Raw genomic sequence first — 25283 nt, 5'->3', positions numbered from 1 at the left:
AAATGTTAGCCTAAGTAGCTTTGGCTGTTAGATTCACAAGAAATTTAAATAATTTCCAATTGCTTTATGATGTAGGATGTGTAGTGATATGTGGAGATGTAGTAGTAGTGTCTCAGCTGCTGTATAGAAACTACTCTTATTCTGATGTTCAAATATGTTCAGCCACTATGTGTAGTGTAAATAAGTAAAAACACTATCCTGAAAAGTGATCCCTGTGCCCAGTCTGCTTTAACATTAAAAGCAGATTTATAAATGGAAAACTGGAATTTTTGCACTAATTGCCTCTTACATGAATTCAAAATATGTTTTTATTTTTCAGAAATGTGTTTCTTGTAGAGTAGTTTAATTTTGCCCTGTTAGAAGCAGAAGTTAATTTTAGAGGTAATAAGGAATCTGGCTGGCACATGGCAAAATCCTCAGTTCCATGGGTTCAAGTTTATTATCCCTTTTTGAGTAATTGAAACCTGGCAAATAGTGCTGTTTTTGCTGTCACAGTGTATTTTCTGAGTTTGTTGTAGATTCTGTCTGTATTTCCAGGTAACTTGATTACCTGGGACTGTTACTATATGGTTTTCTTTTAATATTATCAGCATAGTCCCAGGTTTCAAGCAAATTTGGCAATCCTGGTTGAATACCATCTGTTTTCTGGTGTTCGCCTGTGATGTAAGTTGAGTCGGTGTTACCAGTGGCAATGTATTTGCCTTGAGTTTAGCACTAATTTTGATGTGAGCTCTCCTAAGTGGAATTATCCCTTGTAGAGTGCAGCTGGTTCTTAAACCACATGCAAAAGTAGATATTAAGTAGTTACATACTGGGAAGACACTTAATTCTTTGAAAACAGTCCAATGTGCAAAAGAATGTGGTGGATTAAATCTGTTCATGTGGAAGACTCAGCATATTCTTTATTGTAAAGTTTACTGGGGTTTTCATTATACTGCATGACATCTACGCTGATAAGTGAGATTTTTTAAGGTACTACAAATTTGAGAGGAGCCACAGCTGCCTCTTACAGCATAAGGCAAATTTCAATAGCTTTAAAAATAACCCCAAACTACACCAACAACCAAACTTTTTTGTTCATGTTTGTTTCGTTTACCTGCTGCTTTTTGCCTGTGCAACAGACACAGGTATCTGTGGTTTTTCCTTTTAAAGATGTCTCTAATGAAATGCTAACATGCCACCTAAAGGAGATTGAAGTGCTTGCAAATTTTGTTAGTTGCAGGGATGCTTCTGTTTATTATATTTTCCAGCTTTTCAGCACATAGCTAAAATATTTTTTCATCATCTCTGTCTTTCAACAGAACTTTCTGCAGAAGCTAAAGCAGCATTACTTGAATTTGAAGAGAGAGAAAGGCAGCTTAAACAGGGACGGTATGGCTCAAGGAGAGGAGGGCGAAGAGGAGGCTCAGTTATGTGCCATGGAATGGGAGAACAAAGGAGAGACAATGATAGGGGAAGAATGAAGGATCACAGGCCTGCACTGCTGCCAAACCAGCCATCAACAATGGTACCTTTAATCCTTAGTATTCTTTGAAAATACTTTCAGGAAATTAGAGACATGCATTCTAAATAGCGAATCTTCACAAAGGTGGAATGTACGTTTCCAGTGTATGTTTTTTTTTTTTCTCTTTCAGAGCAGTGTTAGGCAGGATGGGCTTTTGTAATGCGATTGTAAAGCGTGTTTTTAGTCCTGCTACCAGCCTCAACTTGAGGAACCTCAAAGCCTTCAAATAAAATGCGGATTTCAACTCACACAATGCAATTAGGCTTACTTACTGGTTTGCATAAGGATGGAGGAGAAAGTTGATTACTCGGACAAGTCCTCTGCATGCAGCATGAACACATGTTCAGTCCCACATTATTAAGAGTAATTAAATTTAAAAATATAATTCTGTAAAATATTTCTTGGGTTTTGTCAAACATATTTTTGCTGATACATCTAAAATAAAAAAATCTATTTGTATACCTGCCATGATACTGCAGAGGCAAATAAAACTCTAGGAAGGTGATCACACTAGATAAATTAGTATCTTGGAATTTCAGATGAAATGTAGCTTCTTTGCTCTTTTTCCACCCTGTCCTTTGAATCACAATCTAAATGATGCTACTTTTTTCCGTCCAAAAAAACCCCAACCAAACCACAAGTGTGTGATCAAGAGATAGGCCACACTTACTTTTGTTAACTGGCATAAAACATAGTGGAAGCTGAGATTGTAGAGCAAAGCCTGTGTATTTCTTTGCAGGACAATGTCATCTATATTAAACAAAGGGGATTTTTTTCCAGCAGCAGTAACTGTAGGTGCTGATCATTAGCAGGAGTCGGTGGATATTTCAGCAGTTGAGAGCCCTGTATGTCATGCTTTTAAAATGTCATGCTTTTAAAACAGTGGTGTCATACTTCTATATTGCTGCAGTCTTTGCTAGCTATTTTGATCATAAATGTAAACATTTTTGTGCTCACCACAGTGAGTGCCCATGCTTTGTAGCTGCTTTGCTCTGTGTATATGACTGCTGAAAAAAGTGTCACATATTTTTTACTAAAAGGCCTGTTTGGGACTCTTTGCACTACTGGTCATAAGTTACGGATCCTACTGACTAGAGCTGATATCTAGTATCAGTGAGTTTATAAACATTCATTGCTTGAACATAATAACTTTTTTTAGTTATAACTGATTTTGTCAACTATATTTGAGAGTGTTCAGTTGCAAGAGGCTTTTTTTTATGTTATTAAATGCACCTTGAAACGTATCTGTGAAGTATTATTCAAGAAGTATGGATAGATGGGCTGCTCTGATACCTTAAGAATCTAGCTAAATTTGTGTTTTGATTTTTGTTGCTACTGTTAGGCCTGTTTTCTCAGAGAGGCTCTTCTGCACATGAGATGGATGTTAGTGGACTTGTTTTGGTACTAGGGTTCAGATTTCTAGTGATCATCACACATACCTTACTGCAGTTGATGACAGTTTCCAGTAACACATGCAGAACCCTAACACATGAAACTAGACAGTTTCACTGTTAAAAATAAGTGGATGATTGTCTTCATTCCCTGTGTGCTTCCTTACTCTTTGCCATCCTCTCCTTCACATGAATGTCTTCAGTTGTCACTGTGCTGATGGTTCTTAACAGTTCCAGTTAATGATGTGGGACGGAAGTTTTTCTGTTCATATTTGGCCTTAATTGTTCTCCAGTGGTGTCTTGCTTTTGTGCTGGTTTATGCTAGGATATTGTAACTTTAAAGCCTATTGACTTTATTCTTTTGTCTGACTTTAGACGCATTCACAGAGGTTAATTCCAACACACCAGCAACCTGTTAGGAGTCTGTTCCAGCAGCAGCAACAGCAGCACCACCACCAACAGCAACAGCAGCAGCAGCAGCAGCAACAACAGCAACAGCAGCAGCAGCAACAGTTACAATCTCTGCTTCCTTTACAGCATCAGCATCATTCTTCTCCTCCTCCAGGGCTACATATGCCCCCTCAGATAGAAACGCCTAGAATAATGATGACTCCACCTCCAGTGACACCTCAGCAACCGAAGAACATACACATAAATCCACATTTCAAGGGGACAGTAGTGACACCTGTACAAGGTGAGCTTTCTGAGCCCCTTCCCAGTCATGCAAGTGTGACTCATCATCTTCTGTCAGAGATGCAGCAGTTTATCACTTCATGGAAATGTGCTTCAGGCTGGTATTTTTTCCTTAAGCTTGAGAGAAATATTTTGCCTGAAGTAAGACATAATGTTGTTGGAGTGTGGCCAGCTGAAATAGTAAAGCCTTTTCGCTTCTTTGTCATCTTTATTACTCTACTGTAAAGCCTGCAAAGAGCAGTAAAAATGGAAACTGAAAAGAGGATGTGCTTTTTAAAAGTAGTGAATGTTAATTTTCAAACTGGATAAGTACTGCATTCACAGAATGACCACCCACCTATTTCGGTGAGAATACACCAAAGCACTCCTTACACTGTAAACGCTCTGTGAAAGGTACCAGCTGCTATCCTTGCTTAACAAGATACATACCCTCACTTCTCCTTTCAGTGCCACATTTATGGTTGTTGGATTTGCAGCCTGCAAGTACATTTTTTCCATAACACAAGCAGTCTTTGGGCTACACTTTTTAGGGCATTTCTTAGCAGAGCTGTTAGCATCACTTAGGAGTGTTTAATCCCTAAGAGGGAAAAAGAGACACCTGCATAGCTCTGATTCTGTTGGGACTAGACAAAGTAAAGAAATACTTAGTATTTATACAGATTCACCATTAGATTTTCTGTATTCTTCCCGCTTTTGAATCAGCAGAACTCCAGGCCAGTACTGTCTTTGCTTCATTTATTTGACCAGTGAAAAGTAGGAATTTGGAAGGATAGGATATTGCCTGTTTATAGAGATCTTTTAGGCTTATCGCAGATGGCTTCATAGTAGCTGTATTGGAGAGATTATTTTGCTTTTCCTTGTCTAATAAAATCAGTGCTTTCCACTAAATTATGCATTGGGACAGATTATATGGAAGCAGTCCGAAAGGTCCTTTAGTCTTGAATTTATGCCTTCTGTTCATTTTCCTATCGTTTCTAAAGCAACAGTTACTATTTTGTGAAAAGCAAAAATTGGCTAGATGCCTGTCCTCTTTTCCTGTGAAACAGTCAACAAATCGTCTGTAGGAGTGTCCTCGTGATGCCAGCAGTGGCTACTGAAGATTTTTGCTTTTGCCTAACATCAAAAGTATACCAGTGTATCATCTTTCTTTTGTCCGAGGTATTTTTCTTTTCACATTATCAGGTAACTTCAGGCTTGTTTCAGCCTTACTACTGCATCTGTGGCTTGGTGGGTATTCCAAGGCCCTTGCCTGATCTTGAATATAGTCTGTTCTTCTGTCTTTACTTGCAGATCCTTATTTTAATAAAGTTGTGTACCACCTGCATGTTAGGAGGTCTTCATTATTGCGTGAATAATGCAACCCTGGAGAATAAGTGATCTGTTTTAGAATGATGTAAGACCTGTATTTCAGTGAGGAAGATCTTTGCTATGAGTACTGATGGCAACTAGTACACATGAGATACCTTTATGCTGTACATTTTACTGAAGGAATCCTTGGCAAGACTGTTGAATATTTCTGCTAATAGGTGTGCAGTGTCCTATTAAATGCAGTCTTTTTAATCACTGTAGAATTTTAATCTTCTTGATCAAAAAGCATGTATGGGAAGCTGAATTTTCTGCAGTGGCTGACAGTAGTGGCCGTCTCAGTCTTTTAGTCTGCAGCAGGACAATTATGTTACATGAACATAATCATTTGCACACCTTAAGAAAATGTGTAGGAAATCACTAGTCTTCTTCAGGGAAGATGAGCATAATTCTAAAATCTTCAATGGCACTTGTCACTGCAGGCAAATGGTAGACAGAAATTCCAGTGTAGGGAGAGCTGTTTCAAACTTCCTCTTAAAAAGTTAACCTCAGTTTAATCCTTCTGCATGCTGGCCCAGTTGGCAGAGACTGGTAGTGGACAACGTTAGGATGCATTTCACATGCAGCATCGTTTATTTCAGGATAATGGGAGGTATGAAAGATCAGGTGGACTTCATGTTCTTGATTATGTCTTGCACCTTCTTGGCTGAATATATTTCCAGATACCTGAGGGGTTTTTATCCATGGGAGAATACAGTCGGATAGGGGCAAAGTTCATTGGGATTCTGTTGTTGAAAATGTGATGCCTGGAAGCTAAAAATGCCATGTCTGGAAGTACCTGATATGCACACTTAGGTTCTGGTAATTTTAATGGTGTGCTGTCATGTTTTAGCGTAGACTGGCATTTTTCCTCTCTAATTTCCTGGCATGATTAAGCTCAGATACTTGTAATTGTCAGCACTAGGAACACTTTTTCAAACTGCAAATCATAGAAATATACTTTCTCAACATCTTTTTTGTTTGAGTTGGTCTTGAAATCCACGGAGTGTATCAGTGTTTTCTAAAATAGACTTAAACTTCTTGTAAATTATTATGAAATTTTCATGTGAGTAAAATAGCATGTATAAAGGCTGTAGTATCAGCTACTGCAGGCTGAAAGGGAGTTGAAGCACTCTTGAGGAATCCTATCATTGGCTTATTCCTTTGATGTTTCCAAGGCAAATCTCTTGTAGTGGCCACCATCTGCCTGCCTGGCCTTTGGATTTTGGTTCAAAAAAATAGTTACTTTCAGTTTGTTTCGAACAAATTTCTACTTTTAGTCAAACTTTTCTACTTTTAGAACAAATTTCTATTTTTACTTTTTGAAGCTTCATAAATGATGAAGGACTCAGTCTGTCAACCCCCCTAGAACAATTATGTGAACCTTTGTGCATACCAATTCCAGTTACTGTTCAGTTGGCATTCAGTTGTCTTTTGTGGCATTTGAATCCCATGTCCTTTGGTGACTTGCTTGTCATATAGTTTTCTCTTTGTATCCTATTCTCTAAATTAGTTTTGAGCTGCAGTTAGTAATTTTTGGCTGAATGCATCTCTAATGCTTTGAGTATGATCAGTTTACAAATGCTGGAGGACTGTATGTAGATACACTATGAAATACTAATTCAGCCTGTGATAATAGGTATTGATTTTTTTTCCCCTTCATGTTTATACCACAAACAACTATTTCAAGGATACTGGGTGCTGCCAAAATTGACATGAACTAATGAGCACTGTATGGCTCAGTAGATCAGTATGCCATTTACCTTTTCAAAACTGTTTGGTATCTTGGGAAAAATTGCATTATATTTCTGCTAAATAATTAATATGGGAATTGCTTCTCCATCTTTTCAGGTATAGCATTGGAATTTACAGCCAAAAGCAATTAAGTCTTCTTAAAATAGTGTCTAACAAAACACTGTGCATTATTTTTGAAACATACCTTCCAAACCTATGGAAGATTTGACATCAGGAAAACGAATGCGTATCTGATACTGCTGCTTCAGCAAGTGTCCAAGGATTGAAAGGGCACGTTTGAATTACTATCTTTCATGAGTATTAAATTCATTTCCTTAAAATATATAAATATATTTCTCTATGCTACTGCCAGAGGCAGGATACTGAAATAGTTGCAAGTGCCCTGCTCAGTTGACATTTCTCTGTATTTCTGACCTGTAGCGATTTTTTTTTTTTCTCAGTGCCTCTCTGACCTGTAATACCTGAGCTATTTTCATCCTAGGTCTGTCAAGAGCACCCTGTCAATTTTTTCCAGGTGGCTATGGCTGTTGGGTATGGGCAGATGTTCATTAGAAGCCAAGATGAGACTGTTTGACTAATTTTCTTGTGTAACCTGATACAAACTTTGCACGCAGTCCTTTGGTGCTGAAAGACTGGTGTAATTAGTTCATCCCATCAGTCCCTGAACTAGTAAACCACAAGTACTTAACAAAAGTGGACAGAAGCCAGACAGTGGGTGTGGACTAAAAATAACCACTAATGCATTAGTTCTTGTGCCTCAGTTGCCAAGGAAAAAGATTTTTGAGGCATCTTGGCAAACTCCTGTGTTGGGAAATGTACTCAACTTTTCCCTTAAACTACCTACATTTCTTAACATCTTTCCTGTTCTGGAGTGGCATACAGTAGTTGTCTACAAAGTTGATGTTTAACCCTGTGTGGGAAACATTTTCGTGTCACTTTCAGAAGTGCTAAAAACAAACTGAGGAAAAATAACCTTACTAAAAGTATTTTAGTAAATATGTAGACACATTCGGTGCTGTTTTGAAATGCTGTATTTAACTTCTCACTTCTCTAGACCTTTGGTGTAACATTAAAACATGTATTTTTAACTACTTGACAACTTGAAGAAATGAAAAGCACATTGGAAGATGGCAGATCTGTCACTACACTTTGTACTGGAGATTCAAATGTAGATTCAGTCCCCAGGGTGATCCAGCTGTAGGTGCTCTGTGCATTATGTCATAACCTTAAGTGAATGTTTGGGGAGATACTTTTTTGTGACTAGTCTTCTGAAATGCAGTTGTACGGACAAGTCATCCATGTTAATCTCCCTGAAATACTAATTCTTGAGGTTATTTTTCAGGAAGAGGGTCTCCTAAGCCTTGGTGTCTCTATGAAACAGCAGTCTTTAATCTGAGATCAGCAGTTCTATGGTTACATGAACTGTGATCCCAGTTGCATGTGCTATTCCAGTGGCAGGGCCAGATGAAGTAGTTTTTGCTAGCTGTCAATTGCCACTGCCTCCCTCATTTTACCCTCCTATGAACAATGATTTATACCAGGTAGTCTCTCATGCCTGTGCTTGCTGTGGGAGGTTGGTGGTGACGCTGGGAGATACTAGGAAATCTTTAGGGGCGTGAAGTTGAGAAGGCAAATTAATCATGTATCCTTCTGTCTGAAACATGAAATTATCTTTAGAGTCTCTGTCAGCTTTGTCTAAGAGATGTCTTTGGCTGAATAAGTATTCTAGTTTTCCTTCCTGCAACAAGGAGCAATTTAATTCTGGAAAATGCAGAATTAAATTATGCAAATTAACGAAGAGAATCCTAATTGCCCTGTTGCATGTTGCAGGGGAGGGAATGCTTGCTTAAAGTTAATTGTAAGAACTGTGACATGTGAGGGTAAATGTAGCAGATTTTAATCGTGGCTTCTTATTGCAACCACTTTTGGAAATAACAGCAACAACTGTTAGGTAAAACAAATGGTGTTAAAAGGTGCTTCTTGTTTCAGTGCCCTTGCTGCCAGTTCCAGCCCAGCCACGACCTGCTGTAGGACCCCAGAGATTTCCTGTGAGTAGCAGCTGTTTCTTCTTCTCTGATATGGATAAGCATACATTTGCAAGGAAATATTAATATAGCAAATAAAAGCTGTTCTAGTGAAATATAATTTTAAGGATTTGTAAATATTGACAATACACTCTGCAGTTGAAAATGTTTGTTAAAAGCTTAAGGTCAATGGATTTTTGAGAGTAGAATTAATTCTGTTTAACTGTAAAATTGTTGAACCACTCTCTCCAGTGGGAGAGGCATGAATGCGTCTTGTCTTAAGGAATATTGGCTTCGTTTTATTACTTGACTCTTTATGTGAAAATGGAATCCTTATTTTATTTGATATAATAAAACGCTATTTGAAATAATCCCTAAGCTTAAAAAGCAGTAATATACATTTATTGTAAAAATCAGCAGTCATTTTTATCATCTCTTCAGGTATTTTAATGCCCTCCTGGTTTTTTACATAAAAATGGGAATGGCATTGCATGACCTTGCTTTCTCTTATGTTTCTAACTTCTAAAACAAACAAGGGACTAAGCTGCTTCAGTAGGCTGATTTCACTTGGTAATTTTTTTTAATTCTGTGAAGGCAAAGAGTGCATGCTGCTAGACCTTTTCTTATCATAGAATCATAGAATAGTTAGGGTTGGAAAGGACCTTGAGATCATCTAGTTCCAACCCCCCTGCCATGGCCAGGGACACCCCACACTAAACCATGTCACCCAAGGCCTCATCTAACCTGGCCTTGAACATAATTTCAGCTTTCTTGGCCTTTTAGGTGGGGGGGTTTGCAGAGTATCAAAATAATCAAAAAAATAGTTTGTGCAGCACCACTTTAAATATTTTAAATATTTAAAGACCCATATATTATGTTTCCCAACTATATAAAGCACACAAAAATTAGCCTCTGTTAATGTGTGCAGTGTTAAAGGCAGAAAGTAGATGTTTGTGAACATCTGTGTATTATTACATGGTAAATTACCTGGATAGAGATGAGATGTATTTGAAAGAAGCAGGTTTCAGAAACCTATGACTTTTGGTTGCCATGTTGCATACCTGTTGTTTTTTATGACGCAGAGTACTTTTTGTACAGGACATCTAGATGAAGAATTGTGATGTCTGTATTTTTTATACTAACTGAGTTTTTAAATGCCATGTTTCCTTTGTGAAGTGTAAAATGATGAAGCATTAAAACCACAGTTACATTGGGGAAATTCATGTTGTATAATTTTATCAAAATTTAACCATAGATATTTTCCTGTTTAAAGATACTGTGGTTTTCAAGGAAATTATTTTCTTCAGCAGCCTTTAGAGTTATGTGGAGACCTTATTAGCATTTTGAAAGTAATTTTGATTGGTTTTTATGCAAACGAGTATCTTGCATTTGTTTTCCTTTGACGCTAAGTTGCATTGCCAATAAATACAATTCAGGATGGAAAAGAAATTGGAGGACAAGGACTATCTGTAAAGGCATTGTGACTGACATCTTTGAAGTGTGTTTACATCAATGTAGAAAAATTGGATTTTTTTTTTTTGTTAAATTGACTGTGAAATGAGATTTTAATTATGTTCACTTTTGGGTTTGCAAGTTGAGAAGTACTGCAAACCTCGCTAATCTAGTATGCAACAGTGTTAAAAAGGGAATCGAATAGACTGAATAGTTTTGGTAGGACTCACTCATTTTGCCTGAAGGAAAACACTTGACTGCTTGCTGCCTTTTCATGTAAACTGCGCACTAGCAGAGAGTGAGTCAGTGTAATTCTTTTTCAATAAAGAGGAGAAGGGCTATCTTAAGTAAGAGGATCCAGTATAGGGATTTGGTTGACCTGAGTTTGGTTTTTTGGGGGGTTTTGGGTGGTTTTTTTGTTTGTTTGTTTGCTTTGGTTTGTTTTGTTTTTTATTATTTTCCCTACTTCAGCTGATAACCTGCTGTATGACCCCGAGAAAGTTACTTAATCTTTCCATGACTCACTGAGTTATAAAATGGGTATAATATGGACTTCCCTTAGGAAGTACTTTATAAATTTTGCATAGGTTATCAGTCATATTAGGATTAGGAATTAAGTGTCACTGTGTACATATCTCATGTTTGTTTTATTAAATGTAGTATGTTAGCTCTTGAGCTGAAGACAAATTTGCTTTCTGACAAACGTTTTATCTTGCAGAAGTACCTTTTTTGCTCTGTTAAGTGTCAGATGCCTTTGTGCCATTATAATGCACTTGTTTATGTATAAACGTTGACTGTAGCAATGCTTAAGACAACTTTGACAAGCCATTTGAAAAGATCAAAGAAGTATTCCAGACTGTAGTTCATTCATCCTTTTCCTCATTCTAGGAAGAATCTCTGGATGATTAAGGGAGTGGAGCATCTCCCTTATGAGGAAAGGCTGAGGGAGCTGGGTCTCTATAGTTTGGAGAAGAGGAGACTGCGGGGGGACCTTATTAGTGTATATAAATATATAAAGGGGGAGTGTCATGAGGATGGAGCCAGGCTCTTCTCAATGGAAAACAATGATAGGACAAGGGGTAATGGGTATAAACTGGAACACAAGAGGTTCCACTTAAACTTGAGAAGAAACTTCTTCTCAGTGAGGGTGACAGAACACTGGAACAGGCTGCCCAGGGGGGTTGTGGAGTCTCCTTCTCTGGAGACATTCAAAACCCGCCTGGACACATTCCTGTGTAACCTTATCTAGGTGTTCCTGCTCTGGCAGGGGGATTGGACTAGATGATCTTTTGAGGTCCCTTCCAATCTCTGGCATACTGTGATATGTAATAACTTGAATTTGCTCTTGGTTTTAGGATTGTCTAATCACAGGATAATACTGAATTGCAATTTCTGATTGCTTAGTTTCCAAAAAAACTGGGGGGCTAGAACTAAAAGTTTGTAGCCTGCTTTCCCCTTTAACTTTGAACTGGATGGTTTATTTTGATTGAATGTGGCAGAGTTGGAAATATTAAAGGTAATAAAAATCTTGCAGGGGAGAGACCTAAAAGTGGCTGGTGCCCTAACTGAAGGAAGAAATGCCTCTTAAGTTCCTGTCTTATCTAGGAGAGAAACTTCTCAGCACACAGAGCATGTATGTGCTCTGAACATGGGAAGAACTTCTTCTATCAGAGCGAATCAATTGCAAGTCATAAATCCACTGGAAACCAGATATTATTAATTTTAGGCTAATGAAGTGACTTGTAACCATCTAATGGTTAATTCTTACAATCTTCTGCAGAAGGATGTAACTGAGGAGGTGAACAAAGTTGTAATGAACATGTTAGCATATTGGTGTGAGTTCTGAATCATAGGAAATAATGTAGTACTAAATCAGGGTAATGTTGATCAGAATTGAACCTGCTTTGAGGTGGGACTGATTAAACTCGCTTCACCTTGAATCTAAATTTTAATATTTCAGGGTAGGCCTCATTGTTATTTCTTATTTTAGAGCTTAACTCCTGAAATGCTTAGAGAGGAAGTACTAGAAAGGACACAGTGGGATAAATCTGTATTCCCTACTTATTTTAACATTTACAGTAATCTTGAAACAAGTGAGGAAGCTTTCTCGGTTACTCTGTAAGCATTCAAAGGTGACTTACGTGAATGATGTTTGAGAGGTATGTTCAGCTGATTAAAACTGAGTAAGTGGTGGATCTGAGCATGTTACTGCTGAGAAATGTGGTGAATCTGTGGTAACTCAGAGATCAGAGTTCTGTGGAGGCTTCTATGCTTGTCTGAATTGCACAGTTCTCTTTAGGTGGCTGTGGTTGATAGTAATCCAATCTTCAAGCATAGTCAATGCTAATATTTTTTGAGGTATTTGAATAAATGTGGAACTGTGCAAGTGCCAAGCATGTGTTTTCTTTAAACTGTTTAAAGAACAGATTAAACCAACCTCTGTCAGAGTCCTTCTGAAGGTCTTGCTTTAAAGTGGTTAAGATGTCTTTTTCCAAGTTCCTGTCTTAGTGTCACAATTGGAATTTCACAAATAACAGTCTGCTATGGGGACTGATCCATTTAAAAGAAGGTGATGGAATACTTTATTCAGAGACTAGGTCTATGGGTCCCCTGAACTTTTCACATGTTTTCTGACCAAATTAATAATTTCTGCAGATGCCTCTGTGCAGGAGCCTGTGGTTTTTCTTGTTACGCAAGAGGGACCATTGTGGTTCCTGTCCTCCAGTGTTTGTTATCTTGGCTAATTTTTCTTTTAACTTCTGTTAGGAGAGTAGTTTAAAAGTTCTTTTGTGAAGAAAGTTGGGATAAAACAAGGGAAGAAGAAATATCAGTAGAAAATGGAAAAGGTGTTTCTAAACAATTACATGTAAGCTGCTGCTAACTGACTATTATAGAGGCCAGATCATTGCTAAATACAAAACTAGGAGCTAAGTTGGTGGTCCACATCTTTTCATCCCTTACGTGAGTCCACAGCACATTCTGTGCCTGAAATATTTCAGCATTTTCCTGAAGAAATATTTGTAAAGACCTTTTACTTCAGACATCATTAAATTAATGAACACTGAAGTAATAACCATGTGGCATGTGTGTGCATTTTAGAGAGAGAGAAAAAGCATAGTGACTATTGTCATGCCTGCCTTGGGATAAAGCATGTCTGAAGAGGGAAGATGTTTTTACTTTTAACATTCTTCAGCCAGAAATTGCGAGACATCCCTAGCATCCACATTTGTGGTTGGAGTGGGGTATTCAGAGTGAAGAGTAAATTGGGGAGAACCTGCCTCATGGCTCAAGGTAGAGGAATTCCTTGGGTCTGAGGCCATTCCCCCGCTGTCTCTGTCTCGGATCCTTCTCTGAAACCGCTGCATAGAGAGCAGAGCCTGTTAATGCAGCTGTATACCTTTTGCCAGGAGAATTCTCAAAGTTGGAGCAAGTCCATAGAAGGCCATGAGATGCTCTTAAGGGTTGGAGCACCTCTCCTATGGAGACTGACTGAGAGAGCTGGAGTTGTTCAGCCTGGGGAAGAGAAGGCTCTGGGGAGACCTTAAAGCAGCTTCCCGTACTTAAAGGGGCTGGCAGGGCAAGCAAAGAGGGACTTTTTACAAGGGCTTGTAGTGACAGGACAAGGGGTGATGGCTTTAAACTGTCCGGGGGGTGATTTAGATTAGACATTAGGAAAAAAACTCTTGCTATGAAGGTGCTGAGACACTTGGCACAGGTTGCCCTGAGAAGTTATGACTGCCCCATCCCAGGCAGTGTTCAAGGCCAGGTTGGATGGGGCTTTGAGCAGCCTGGTCTAGTTAAAGGTGTCCCTGCCCATGGCAGGGGGATGGGACTAGGTGATCTTTATGGTTACTTCCAACCTAACCCATCCTGTGATTCTGTGATCCCAATTTAGCCACTGTCTTTAATCTGACACCCTGGGTGTGGTATGAGCTGGGCACATGTCCAACCCACAGACACATTTTATGAACTTCAGTCAACTTGAGTTTCAGAACTGGGGTAAGAATAGTCTGAAGTGGTATGGAGCACAAGATGAAGTGGCACTAGTGTTTGCCTGACTAATTTATGCCAGGAAGGCTTTGACGTTTTTTAAAGCACAAAGCTTTTATCTTTTGACAGGACACCTTAGTGCACTGGGTGCCTTTTAGGTAACTGTTGAATTTAAGTCTGAAAAAGTTGAATTGTATAACTTAAATTTATGTTTTATTCAATATTGAAAAATAAAGACTTCAGTAGAGTGACTTGTCCTCAGGCCCTTGTGAATATTCTCCACTGTATGTCTTTTCAGTTCTCAGGGGATTCTGACATGATTTGGTTTTAGAACTTGCCTTACAATTTCTTTTCAAAATAATCTATCCCAAAAAATACTTGATTTAATTTTTTTTTTCCTTTTAACTGTAGAAATCTTATATAAACTTCCTATATATTCGCATTCAACTTCTCCAGGACATCAGGTGCTGTCTGAAATGGATGCTGTCAGAGGCAGTTGATTAGTTTTGATTAATTTTTTCCCCACCATTTCCGAGAACCCTAGTTTGTTGAATTCTAAGCTTTCAAGTGTTATTTGTAATTCAGACACTGTTTTTAAATGCTTCTTTATGCTTTTAATTTTTGAGAGGTTTTTAAGTATATGCTCAAGTTGTTGCTCGAAAGAGATTGCCGTTCTTCATTGCTGCTTTTTGGAACATTTCTTTTAGACAAGCAATATATTAGTGCTATACAAGTTAATCATAAAAGGTACTTCAGCATAGTTTACTTTTATTTCCCCAAAGTGGTCCTTGGACTGACTTGAATAAGCCTACAACACCATGGTAGCGAACTTGGGTCAGTTTAATAGATATTAGTGCTCTTGGGTCTGTGGGTATGCCTTTAAACACTTCTTGCAGTATGTAGCAGTGGTGCTTTTTAAAACAAACCTCCTTGCAATAGTGCTTGCTGTTTGTTGTGGGAAGTGCAGATAGCCCTTCACTCCTGTTGTTTCAAATTTGACCATGAGTTGCTGCATACAAATAAAGGTTTTGCCAGCTGCTACTAAGGTCATGGCTCATATTCTCCAGTACTTACAGTAAGGACAACTTAAACACTCCTGCATCTGAGTACAGTCAATCATTTAAAACTGGCGTTCAGTAAGTAATGGTATTTAGTACCTAGTACATTAGCAACAGTATGTATGTAAGAGACAAACTGTTAATGGAAATAAAAAGCCACTTGTGAAAATTATTTTCCTACTTCTTCACAATTATTCTCCTTTAGCTATGGCTTTACTGTAATGAGTAAGAATAAATGAAATTTTCACTCTATTACTGTGTAGCAGTGGCAGATCACAGGTAGTGTAGAAAGCGTTTTGTTTTCGTTTAACAGGCTATATGGTATCAGGTGGTGTTGATTGACATTTCTTGGATACTGCTTTACACAGCATTTCATGCAAATCATGTTTGAATGAGACTACTGCATCAAATTACATTTCTTTCAGATTATAGCCCTTGCAGATGTGAGACTGAGCTTGTTCAGCAGCTAGCAAAAAGATTTTGTTTTTAACACTGTTTCCACAACTTGACTGCAAAGCTGTATAATTACAGCGCTTAAGATAGTGAAGGAATGATAGGCACTTTCTCTTACCAGATCTATAAGTAGTAGCAGGCAGATGCAGCTTGAGATCCCTCCAGCTGTCAAGTATTGTCACGCTGGCATAGAGGGAATGCAGTTTAAAATGCAGGTGACATAATACCCAACATCCTCCATTTGCTAGTGGGCTTCTGATTAATCACGATTACCATACATTATCATACCATCAAATTTAATCATATCAATGAATTCCCATCTGCAAGAGGAGCGGCAGCAGCAAAACATGATGGTAACAGCTATTAAATAAGAGAGAAATAGATGATTTCTAAATGCAGTAACCCTTTAACTAGCTCCCGTGTGCACATGCTCCATAGATGTTAAAATCAAATGGAAGACTTCTATAGTTATTTAATTTACCTTTATGTTAAGTGACTGCTATTTAGCACTGCCAAGAAAACTAGTGTTGTAGAATTAATTTTTTTTCCTGTGTCAGTGGTGCTAGATGTTTTTAAGTCTCAGCTTTAGTATCTGCTTAGATGCAGAATCACAGAATGGCTGAGGTTGGCAGGGACCTCTGGAGATCATCTGGTCCAACCCCTGCTCAAACAGGGCCACCCAGGGCCAGCTGCGCAAGACTCTGTCCAGGTGGGTTTTGGCTGTCTCAAGGATGGAGACTCTACAACCTGCCTGAGAGATTGTCCCAGTGCACAGGCACCCTCACAGTAAAAAACTGAGATCTTTTTACATATATGGGTATGTACATCAGTTTTGATATATTTGCATGAATAAAATGTGAAATTTTTTTTTAAGCCTTGCAAGCGGAGCACAGATTTTTACTGAGGAAAAAATACTGTACATATAGCTACGTAGCCATGAATCAGGCACTATTAGAGATGTTTCGCAGAAATCAGGATTCACACAGAAATCCAGTTAAAATACATGGTTGACATCCTACTACAATGCAGTAAGAGTAATCTAGTGCTTAAATACTGAATGAAGAACTAAAATATATTTATTATTAGAGTCCTACAGTGAAGTTATTCTAAGCTATTTTAACTGAGTTGAGAAAAATGTCCTTCTAAAAGATGATTCTGTGCATTAGTTGTCATCACAATACAAAATTTATAAATCTATAAACTGGTATTTATTCAGTCTGCACCTTCAGTTCTTGCTAATTGTTTAGAATGTGAAAAAAAAAAAAAGCTTAGTTCATTATAAGCCAGTCATATACTACTGTTTACAGTAAAATATGGTAGTTTAGAGGGATGTTAGGGGTTGACTGTATGGGGTTTCCTTTCCAAAAAGGAAAAACTGCTTAGGCCTTCATGCACAACATGTGAGTAGTACCTGTAGGCACAGTGGGAGCTCTGGGTCAGTAAAGTCCTCACAACAGTATGTTTGCAAGTTCTAGTATTTGTCTTCTTTAAAGCTTGCTACTTCTTGACGTATTTATAGCAATCTGAGCATTTTTTGATTGAAGGGGGGAACATCGTCCCAAAGTCCTCCAGTAATACTTCCATGGAGTAGTTTGGGGTAGGTCCAAGGAAAACGTGTGAATCTTGTTAGTTATTTTATCTCACTAGTTCTGAAAGCAGAGGAGGTCCAGAACTTTAGGGTTCCTAATTTTTTCCACGTTCCTGAAACTGTTAGCTTTCAGAACAAAAAATATGGAGAAGGATTTTGTCTATAGATAAAATGAGTCTGAATTTCTGTTATTTCAAGGGAAAGTTCATAATTCTAAATGGCACTAATATTTGGCACCCTTACACTCTTTCTCCAAGTTCTGTTTATATTGTACTTAAAAAGTTAGAGGGTGCCAAACAGAAATGATAACACCACACCCCTTAAGAGGATTATAAACTAAAGTGAAATTTAATCTTCCAGATGAATTAGTTTAAAGCACCTCTTGAGGAAATTATTTAGGTTTATGCTCTAATCTGAGGGGTTTGGGCTTATTCTTCCTTTAGGCAGTGCAGTCTGCTACTACTTGTCTGTCACACAGTTTCTTACTGTGGCTGGGAAGAGGTAGCTCTGCTGGCTAGAGACACCCTTTCTTCATCCACACAAAACGGATGAGAGCATGGTTTTTCTGCGCATCAGCAGTGTTAGGAATTTAAAGCTAGAATTGGAATACCTTTCCTATGCCTGCATTTCATTTAGGAGTGTTTTCTAAGAATTGTTCTTCAGTGGCATCACATGTCCTGCAGATTTGCAGTTTCTAACATACATACCTTGATGGCAAAACAAATGAGGTTGAGGAAGTCCACCCATGAAGAGCTGGTTGCTTGTGGGCTGTTTTGCTTTATTGTTTCTCTTACAGAAATGTGCTGAGGTTGGGAGTGTTTTTGTCTCTGTTTGCAACATGAATATGTCACTGCTTGATGTACTAAGGGAGGATGCCCTGAAACTTAGTTGAAAGGGATACTTTTAATATACAATGAATCTGATCTTCAGCTTTAGTCTCCTGAGCTGTTTGGGATTGTATTAGTATGGTTGGAGTATCTTTCTTTTTCTGTATTGCCTGTGTCCTTATTTTAGCTATTTGATCATGACTTGGCTTAAATAATGAGAGATTCCATGCCTGTCTCTTGCTTGTACTGGTTTTTCATGGTGACTGAATTCTATTTTGGGACCTTAAACAGTGAAATCAGGCACTGGTGACTTCTCTAACTGATGACTTGGACTTGTCAGGAGGCCTAAACCTCCTAACACACTTTCTTATCTTTTGGAGTTGTGTAGTATCAAAGAGAAGCTTGTCCAAATTATGTGGTACATTTTAACATAAAAAAAATCTCTTTCAGCTCAGTTGAGGCAGAAATCGACCCGTCATTTCTCAGACTCAGTCTGTCCATAATACTATGATCTGGGCAGTCCACATACTTGAACCAGCACTTGACTATCTCCTTACATTTTCCCCCTCAAAAGATATATTCCAGAAGCTTTGAAAAGAATCATGTATGGGTAGTATACAGTTGCTGTCTTGAGCTTTATGATTACTCTGGACTTTAAGTTTTGTCCTTGATTGAAATGTGTTTAAGGCATGAATTTTTATATAAGGTTTTCTTATAATACTAAATCCATTAGAAAAATCATGGTGCACCTTGATGGAATTACCTGACTGTCATAGGGCTCATTGTGACACAGCTGAGTTATTTAAACTGTATTTAAGGAAATATCAAATTAAGTTTTACTATAGAATTTCAGTGTTATCATTTCCTTTCTGTATGTTGTACACAGTAAATGGGAATACTGTGAAGAGCAATGTTTGTAAGATACATACATTTCTACCTGAAAATTTTTGATATATCCATGATGCATGAAGCAGGGCGTACTACATAAGCAGATGAAAAGTCAGTTCCTTGCACTGGAAGGTGGGCATTTTAGGAAAGCTTTTCATAAAGTCTAGTAGCTGCTGAAATAAGAGGATTAACATCTTGTGACAGATGGCTATAGTTTTAATTGTCATAGGTTATAGTGGTCATTATTCTTTGCATTTAAACCATATAAGAAGAATTAACTGAGTGGCCCTGCTCAACTGTCAATGGGGTTCTCCTAGCTCTTTGCATTTTAAGTGAGCTTAATAAATGAAAACATGTTGTAGAGGCAGGGTGTATTTTATTGAAAGATTCATGAAGTTTCAATGACATTGTTAAGGTATTTAATTAGTCTCATGAAAAAAAAGTAGAGTGACCCTTTTAGAGAAGCTGATAAGTCATATAATAGCTGTTAGATCCTCTTTATTCCTTTCTTTATAAGATTAACTTTGTGCTAAGCAATTTATGCTAAGTTTTCCCTTTTATTGGTAACCAAAGTTATCTGTGCTTCATGAATAGATTATTGGAGATAACATCATGTAATTAACAAGAGATGCAGAAAAGTAAAAGTACAATTTGTGTGAGAATTGTATGAGAGAGAATGTTAATTTCTTAACTAGGAAGGATATTTAAAGGGATAAAAGGAAGGCAAAATAGTGCAGTTCTTTGAAAGGATTAAAGTAACCTTATCTCGTGTTCTTTCAGAAGGTGGGATTGCCAGAGTGTGTGAAAATCATGTTCAATGAGCTGTTCACAACTCTAATGAATCGTAGACACACTATTGCATTGCGGTTTTTTTTTTTCCAAAAGTGATTGATAAGGTGTAAGTTATGCCTTAGCTATATTGAATAATGGAAGTTAGTAAAAGGGGAAATTGTACAACCTGCAGACATGCAGAATTGACATTTTTATATAATCTGAGGAGCTATAATTACACTGTGTGTGGGAGGAAGGGTGGGTACATTTATTTTTCTTTGTCAGAGTAAACTTCACAAAATTAAAGATTTAAGACAATAAAATACCTGTCAGTAGCACTTCGCTGTGCTGTTATCTTCTCCTTTAAAGTATTTCTAAAATGCCTGGGATTGTGGTCTCTTTGGAAATCTACACAGAACTCTATTTCCAGTGTAATTTCTTTCTAGACCTTAGTTCTTGTATTTAAAGAAAGATGGTACGTAAGAATTTTTGAAGTGAAATTACATGAAGATAAATTAAATGGTAGAGTTCAGCACACTCCTAAAAATCAGGAAAAAGTACAGACCAAAATTTACTTTTTTTGGTAGCTTAAGAAAATCTTCAGTACCTTGCTTTCAGTGTTAAGGCATGGGCTTATTTTGGTTTTAACAGAAGAGAAAAAATGGCCAGAGCTGGGTTCCATTGCTGCCCACAAAGCCTTGCTGAGAGGCTGTTCAGCAGCCCTCTGGCTTTCCAAAATGACAGTTGGTCTTTCAGGTCCTTGAAATGGCTAACACCAGGCCTACAGGTAGTGGTTTAGAAGGAACTAGTGCTGAAGTGATTGCAGTTTTGTGAAGGGGAACCTGTTGATTGGTTAAAGATTTCAAGGCCAGACTGTGGCATGACTGGTAACATCTGCTTCAAGTGTTCCACTATTTCCTGATTGTGTCCTCTTTGTGCAACAAGCTTTAAATCTAGCTAAAAACTCCATTTTTGGAGTCTTGCAGTTTGGTGCACTTCCAAGTAATCAATCTGATAATCCATGTTAATGATTTTAAATAATAATGAAACTATATGATCCAATAATGATGAGAAGGGGAGAAGACTTCTCCAGGAAGTTACCGTATGTGCTCTCTTGGGTCATTCTTATATGGACTTTTGTTAACACCATCTTTATAACCATTTCTGTATGAACGTGAACCAGCCTTGTGGAATCTTGCTGGAAAGGCACATAAATATTTTGTCCTTTCCACAAGTGTTGGAACTGCAATGTAGAAACTGTCAGCCTCGCCTGATTGTATGAATTTGCAATTCTCTCTTTTGTTATTTTGAAGACTGAAATTTAGTAAGTAGAGAGGTTTCCTAAAAGGTTTAGTAACAGTAAAGTAATAGTTAAAATTATTTTTTGTAGGGAGTCTTCATTGACGTGTGTACTAAATAGTTGGTTGGAATTTGAAACTGTCCGGATAGCAAAACCATGAAAAATGGGAGTAACTACTGTGCATATAGAGATTTATTATGCATCTATGTTACAGTATGCTTATTTTATCAAAAATAGACCATTATGAAAACTGCCTTTTGCACCTGCTCTTCATTAATTTTTAAAGTTAAATAGCTCTGAGTGGTCTTTTCTACAAAATACCAGAGGGCACTTGGGGGTTATTAGCAGCAGATACTTGCAGAATGTAGAGTTTAATGCTAATGGAGAAATAATCCACTCCTAGAATTATAGTTTAAATACTGTTAAGGGAAAAAAAACCCAACAAAACCACAACCAAAAACCACAAACAAACCCACCCTCGAAAAGGGTAAGTGATGGAGAAGTGTTCCATTACTTTGTGCTAACTTTAGGAAAGTTGGAATTCGACATCAGTAAAAGATGAAGTTGTAGAATTGTTCCTATTGAATTGGATTAAAAAAAAAAAAGATGATGTAATGGTATTTCAGAATAATAGACAAGCACCTCATAGCTTAGAAAAATATCCACTATAGTTTACATATTTTCTTACAAATTAGGGAAAAAAAAAAAGAAGTCATTTGTGCTTGGAAGTAGTAGCTCCAGTTGAGCCTTAAAAGTTTTAAGTTTCACATATAATGTGTGAAATTAATCCATCACACCATCAACTTCTTGTTGGAATTGCCCTGAAAGCTTTTTTCTAGAAGAAAAATGTCAGCAATGTAAAAATCTGAAAATACAAGATTCTCCCTACCCATATAACTGTAATTTAGGGCAGAATTTTATTTCACTCTTTAGGGATAGTAGAATCTAAGTTGGTTTAGGGGAAAAAGTAGAGGTCAGTCTTTTTCACAGATGTTGGAAGAGAATCAAACTAATTGAAAGAATCAAACTAGCAAATATTGGTAATTCGTTTTTCAGCAAATAACAGATGTCTTTGCAATTAATTTTGCATGATGGGCCTGTGGTTATCAACCAAGAAATGTGATCAGTCATATTTTAGTAATTCTTCAAAATGTCATACACATGAAGTTAAAATCCGTTCAGTGATCAAATAAGTAGGCATTTCTTAGCAATACTCAACTGCCTGTATAGCATGCATATACTGTGTATGCACATACTGACTATGGTGTGACTTACGTCAGCCGTATTTTCATGGTTTTGCCATTTTTGAAACTTAGGTTTCAGTAAACCCAACCCTGTGCGTTGGGTAAGCTTTCTGGCAGGGAAGTGTCATTGTTTCAGCACTAATGAATCCTGACAGAGGGGGACAACTTACGTTCATTGCAGGATATAAAAAGGATCTTCACGTAACTTTTAATGCAAAATGGAGAAGGAGGGGTTGGCTTTAGGATTGGAAAATATTTGCTATCTTTAAAAACTTCTGAGCTGCAAAGTTTAACTGGAATCTTATTTAAAAGTGGAAAAAAAACCCCACACCCCAACCAACCAGCCAAACTCCCAAATTCTCAAGGATAGAAAAAAGAGAGGTCAATAGGAAATGTTCCAAACATCAAATATTTCCTTCTCGCTCTGATTTTTTTGGACTGGTTTGGAATTATTTTGACCCAAACTTGTTTTGTGGGATATACTTGTATGAAAACACCACTAATAAAAATAGAGGAAAAAAGATACTTTCTCAGTGTGTCTTGGTAGGCATTTGTTGAGATTTTTGGATGACTGTTAGTTTGTCTTAAAATTATTGAAAGTGTTTAGAGAACAGTAAATATTTGTTGCTTAAATTTAGCTGGGTGGACACCTTTGGTACTGAAGGGAGCTTGAAATCGGTATTGCATATATTTGTAACAGTAAAGTATCTTTCTGGTTATTGGCTTCTGGAATATTTTTGTAAATAAACTATAGTATCACTTTTTTAAAAGTGTGACCTTTCTTAGCTCTAAAACCTCCTTGTATTATTCAGTTCTAAAACTTAACTAAAGCTTATTTCATAAGGGTTTAAAGTTTCCTTATGATGGGAAATACACAACTGCTCTCAGAGTGTGTAGTACTACCAGGCTTCCATGCCTTGAACCAAGATGATATATTGATTGCCTGCCTCAATTTGAATCACTTTGGTTGAAATTTTCCAAGTACTTTCATTCCAAGGTTGAAATGATGGAAACATATTTAGAAACATTTATTATTGCCCAAGTTTTCAAGGAAGAAAATTGAGTTTGGCTGCACTGAGGGTGTTTCGGTATGTAAGACCTGTGTGAAATTCAACAGGACTTTCCACGCATTTGTAATTTGGTGCTGCTTTGGGATGAGGTAGATCTGGGCATAATGATGAGGGTACGAGTTGGCAGGAGAGGGAAAGCTGGTACGAAGAAGTGTGGTATTTAAAACATAAGTAGAGGATCTTTTTCAACATGTGCTCTCATTTACTCCTTCCCTGGCAGGCGAAGGAGTGGGAATTGCCTGTACAGGCAAGCATGGCAGGGTCTGCCTGGGATAAATAGGAGCTCCTGACTGGCTGCCACAAGACAGAACTGCCAGCATGGAGTCAGGGAGCTGGAAAGCTGGATCCATGCTGGGCTTACGAACCAACAGCAGAGCAGAAGATGGGATGGGGGTGAGATAATGTATCTGAAGAGCAAGCAGGACCAAAAGAACAGTAAGGCTAATTGGATGCAGAATTAATATTGAGGAAGATGCTTGATACTGTGTTACAAATTTGGTCATAGAAGCAGAGATACCTGCTTATTTCATAACCTCAGTCTGTATTTTGTAACCTAGCACTGAAAGTGACATTTGAGAGCAAGGGAAGAGACTGATAAGCGTCTGGAACCTCAACCAGAGCAGAATACATTGAGTTAGGAAGAAGCAGGCAGAGGAGACTGTGGTTGCTGTAGTGCCATTTGGTGCTTGGAAGCAAGCCCAGCTAGATCATTACTGCTGCCAGTTCTTCAGCTCACAAGGCAAATATGTGATAAGTATGCTTTATTAGCCCATGTTGCAGTAGGTTTTCACATAATTTGTTTTTTGCTGGCTATTTTAGAAATAACTAAGATACATGTAGGTATATATTGTGTCTAAAGAAAAATACAGGGAGATTTTCAAAGCTTCCAAGCCAAGCTCTCCAAAAATAGGAAAAAGGTTGTCTGTTCAGACCATTTTCTCTCCCCAGGTGTGGCATGCTCGTGTGACTGTGTGCTGTAAATAATATGCAAGATAAAAGCCATCTTGTGTGAAACTGCCCTGATGAACTAGTTTTTCCCTTGCCTGTGTTGCAGTGACCTCATGCATTGATAAACGAATAACTAAATAGTTGAATTCCAGTTGGTTTGTGGGATGCCTCCCTTGAGACTGTGCGGCTTGCAGAAGCACTGTGTATTCCCTGGCATGGCTGTAAGAGCAGTGCTTTGAGAAATAGGCTTTTATCACCAAGGCTTCCAAGATGAGGGAGTGCATTTAACCTTAGTTTGAAAGTACCTCTGGCAGCTCCTCCATGCAGTCATGTTAGAGGTGTATTTTGTGAGCAAAGGGTCAGGAACCTGAAGGTTTGTGTTCAGTTGCTCTTTTGGCAGGCAGCCAGGGCTGTCCAGCTCAACACAGGGAAGGGCAATGCAGCTGAACAGCCTTGTTCAGCTAACCCTGAATGGATTTTGATGGGACAAATAAATGTCACTTTTTCCATCCCAAATAGCTTGTTTTTCCTCCAGCTGCTGCTGTTTACAGACAGCCTGTGAAAATTCAAAGGCATTAGTCTCTTCCAAGGTAGCAACAATATTTTGTGTTGGTAACTGTTCACTTGTAGAAGTATAGCAACTCCTCTTACAAACCACATGTATGTTATGAGGACTGTCATGCTTGAGTCTAATATAATGTCTTTCCACTAAATGAAAACCCAGAGGAGACTGGCTGACTAGAAGCACTGGCGACGGGATATAGACCCTTTAATCTCTAGGAATGATAAAGTATTTACAAGTGATGGCTGTATAATGGCATAAAATAAATAGTCACAGTCTTGCTTCCAAGTAAGAGGTCTTAGTATGTCACATATCCCTGTTTAGGTGTTTAAAGAGGGTCAGAGATCTAATAATGGCTGTGATGCCCAGTGCCTCTCAGCTGCTGGTTTGGGCCTTGCGAATCCCACTTGTATTGTGCTGG

At 38.0% G+C, this 25283-nt stretch overlaps 1 protein-coding gene across 9 annotated transcripts in view; it reads left to right on the top strand.

Annotated features, from left to right (window-relative positions):
- Positions 1-25283, top strand: part of RBM33 (RNA binding motif protein 33) — a 103907-nt gene that overhangs the window by 32286 nt on the left and 46338 nt on the right. For 6 of the 9 annotated variants that reach the window (XM_080639330.1, XM_080639332.1, XM_080639329.1 and 3 more), the window contains exons 8-10: positions 1302-1507; positions 3271-3589; positions 8677-8735. In XM_080639330.1, the coding sequence (XP_080495456.1) occupies positions 1302-1507; positions 3271-3589; positions 8677-8735 (584 nt within the window). The remainder of the gene's footprint in view (positions 1-1301; positions 1508-3270; positions 3590-8676; positions 8736-25283) is intronic. The other 3 variants (XM_080639331.1, XM_080639336.1, XM_080639333.1) reach the window with 3 other exon arrangements.

Source organism: Psittacula echo (assembly GCF_963264785.1).
Source record: "Psittacula echo genome assembly, chromosome: 2".
Lineage (NCBI taxonomy): Eukaryota > Metazoa > Chordata > Aves > Psittaciformes > Psittacidae > Psittacula > Psittacula echo.
Note: the sequence above shows the minus strand (reverse complement) of the source record. Positions and strands in the feature narration are given on the sequence as shown.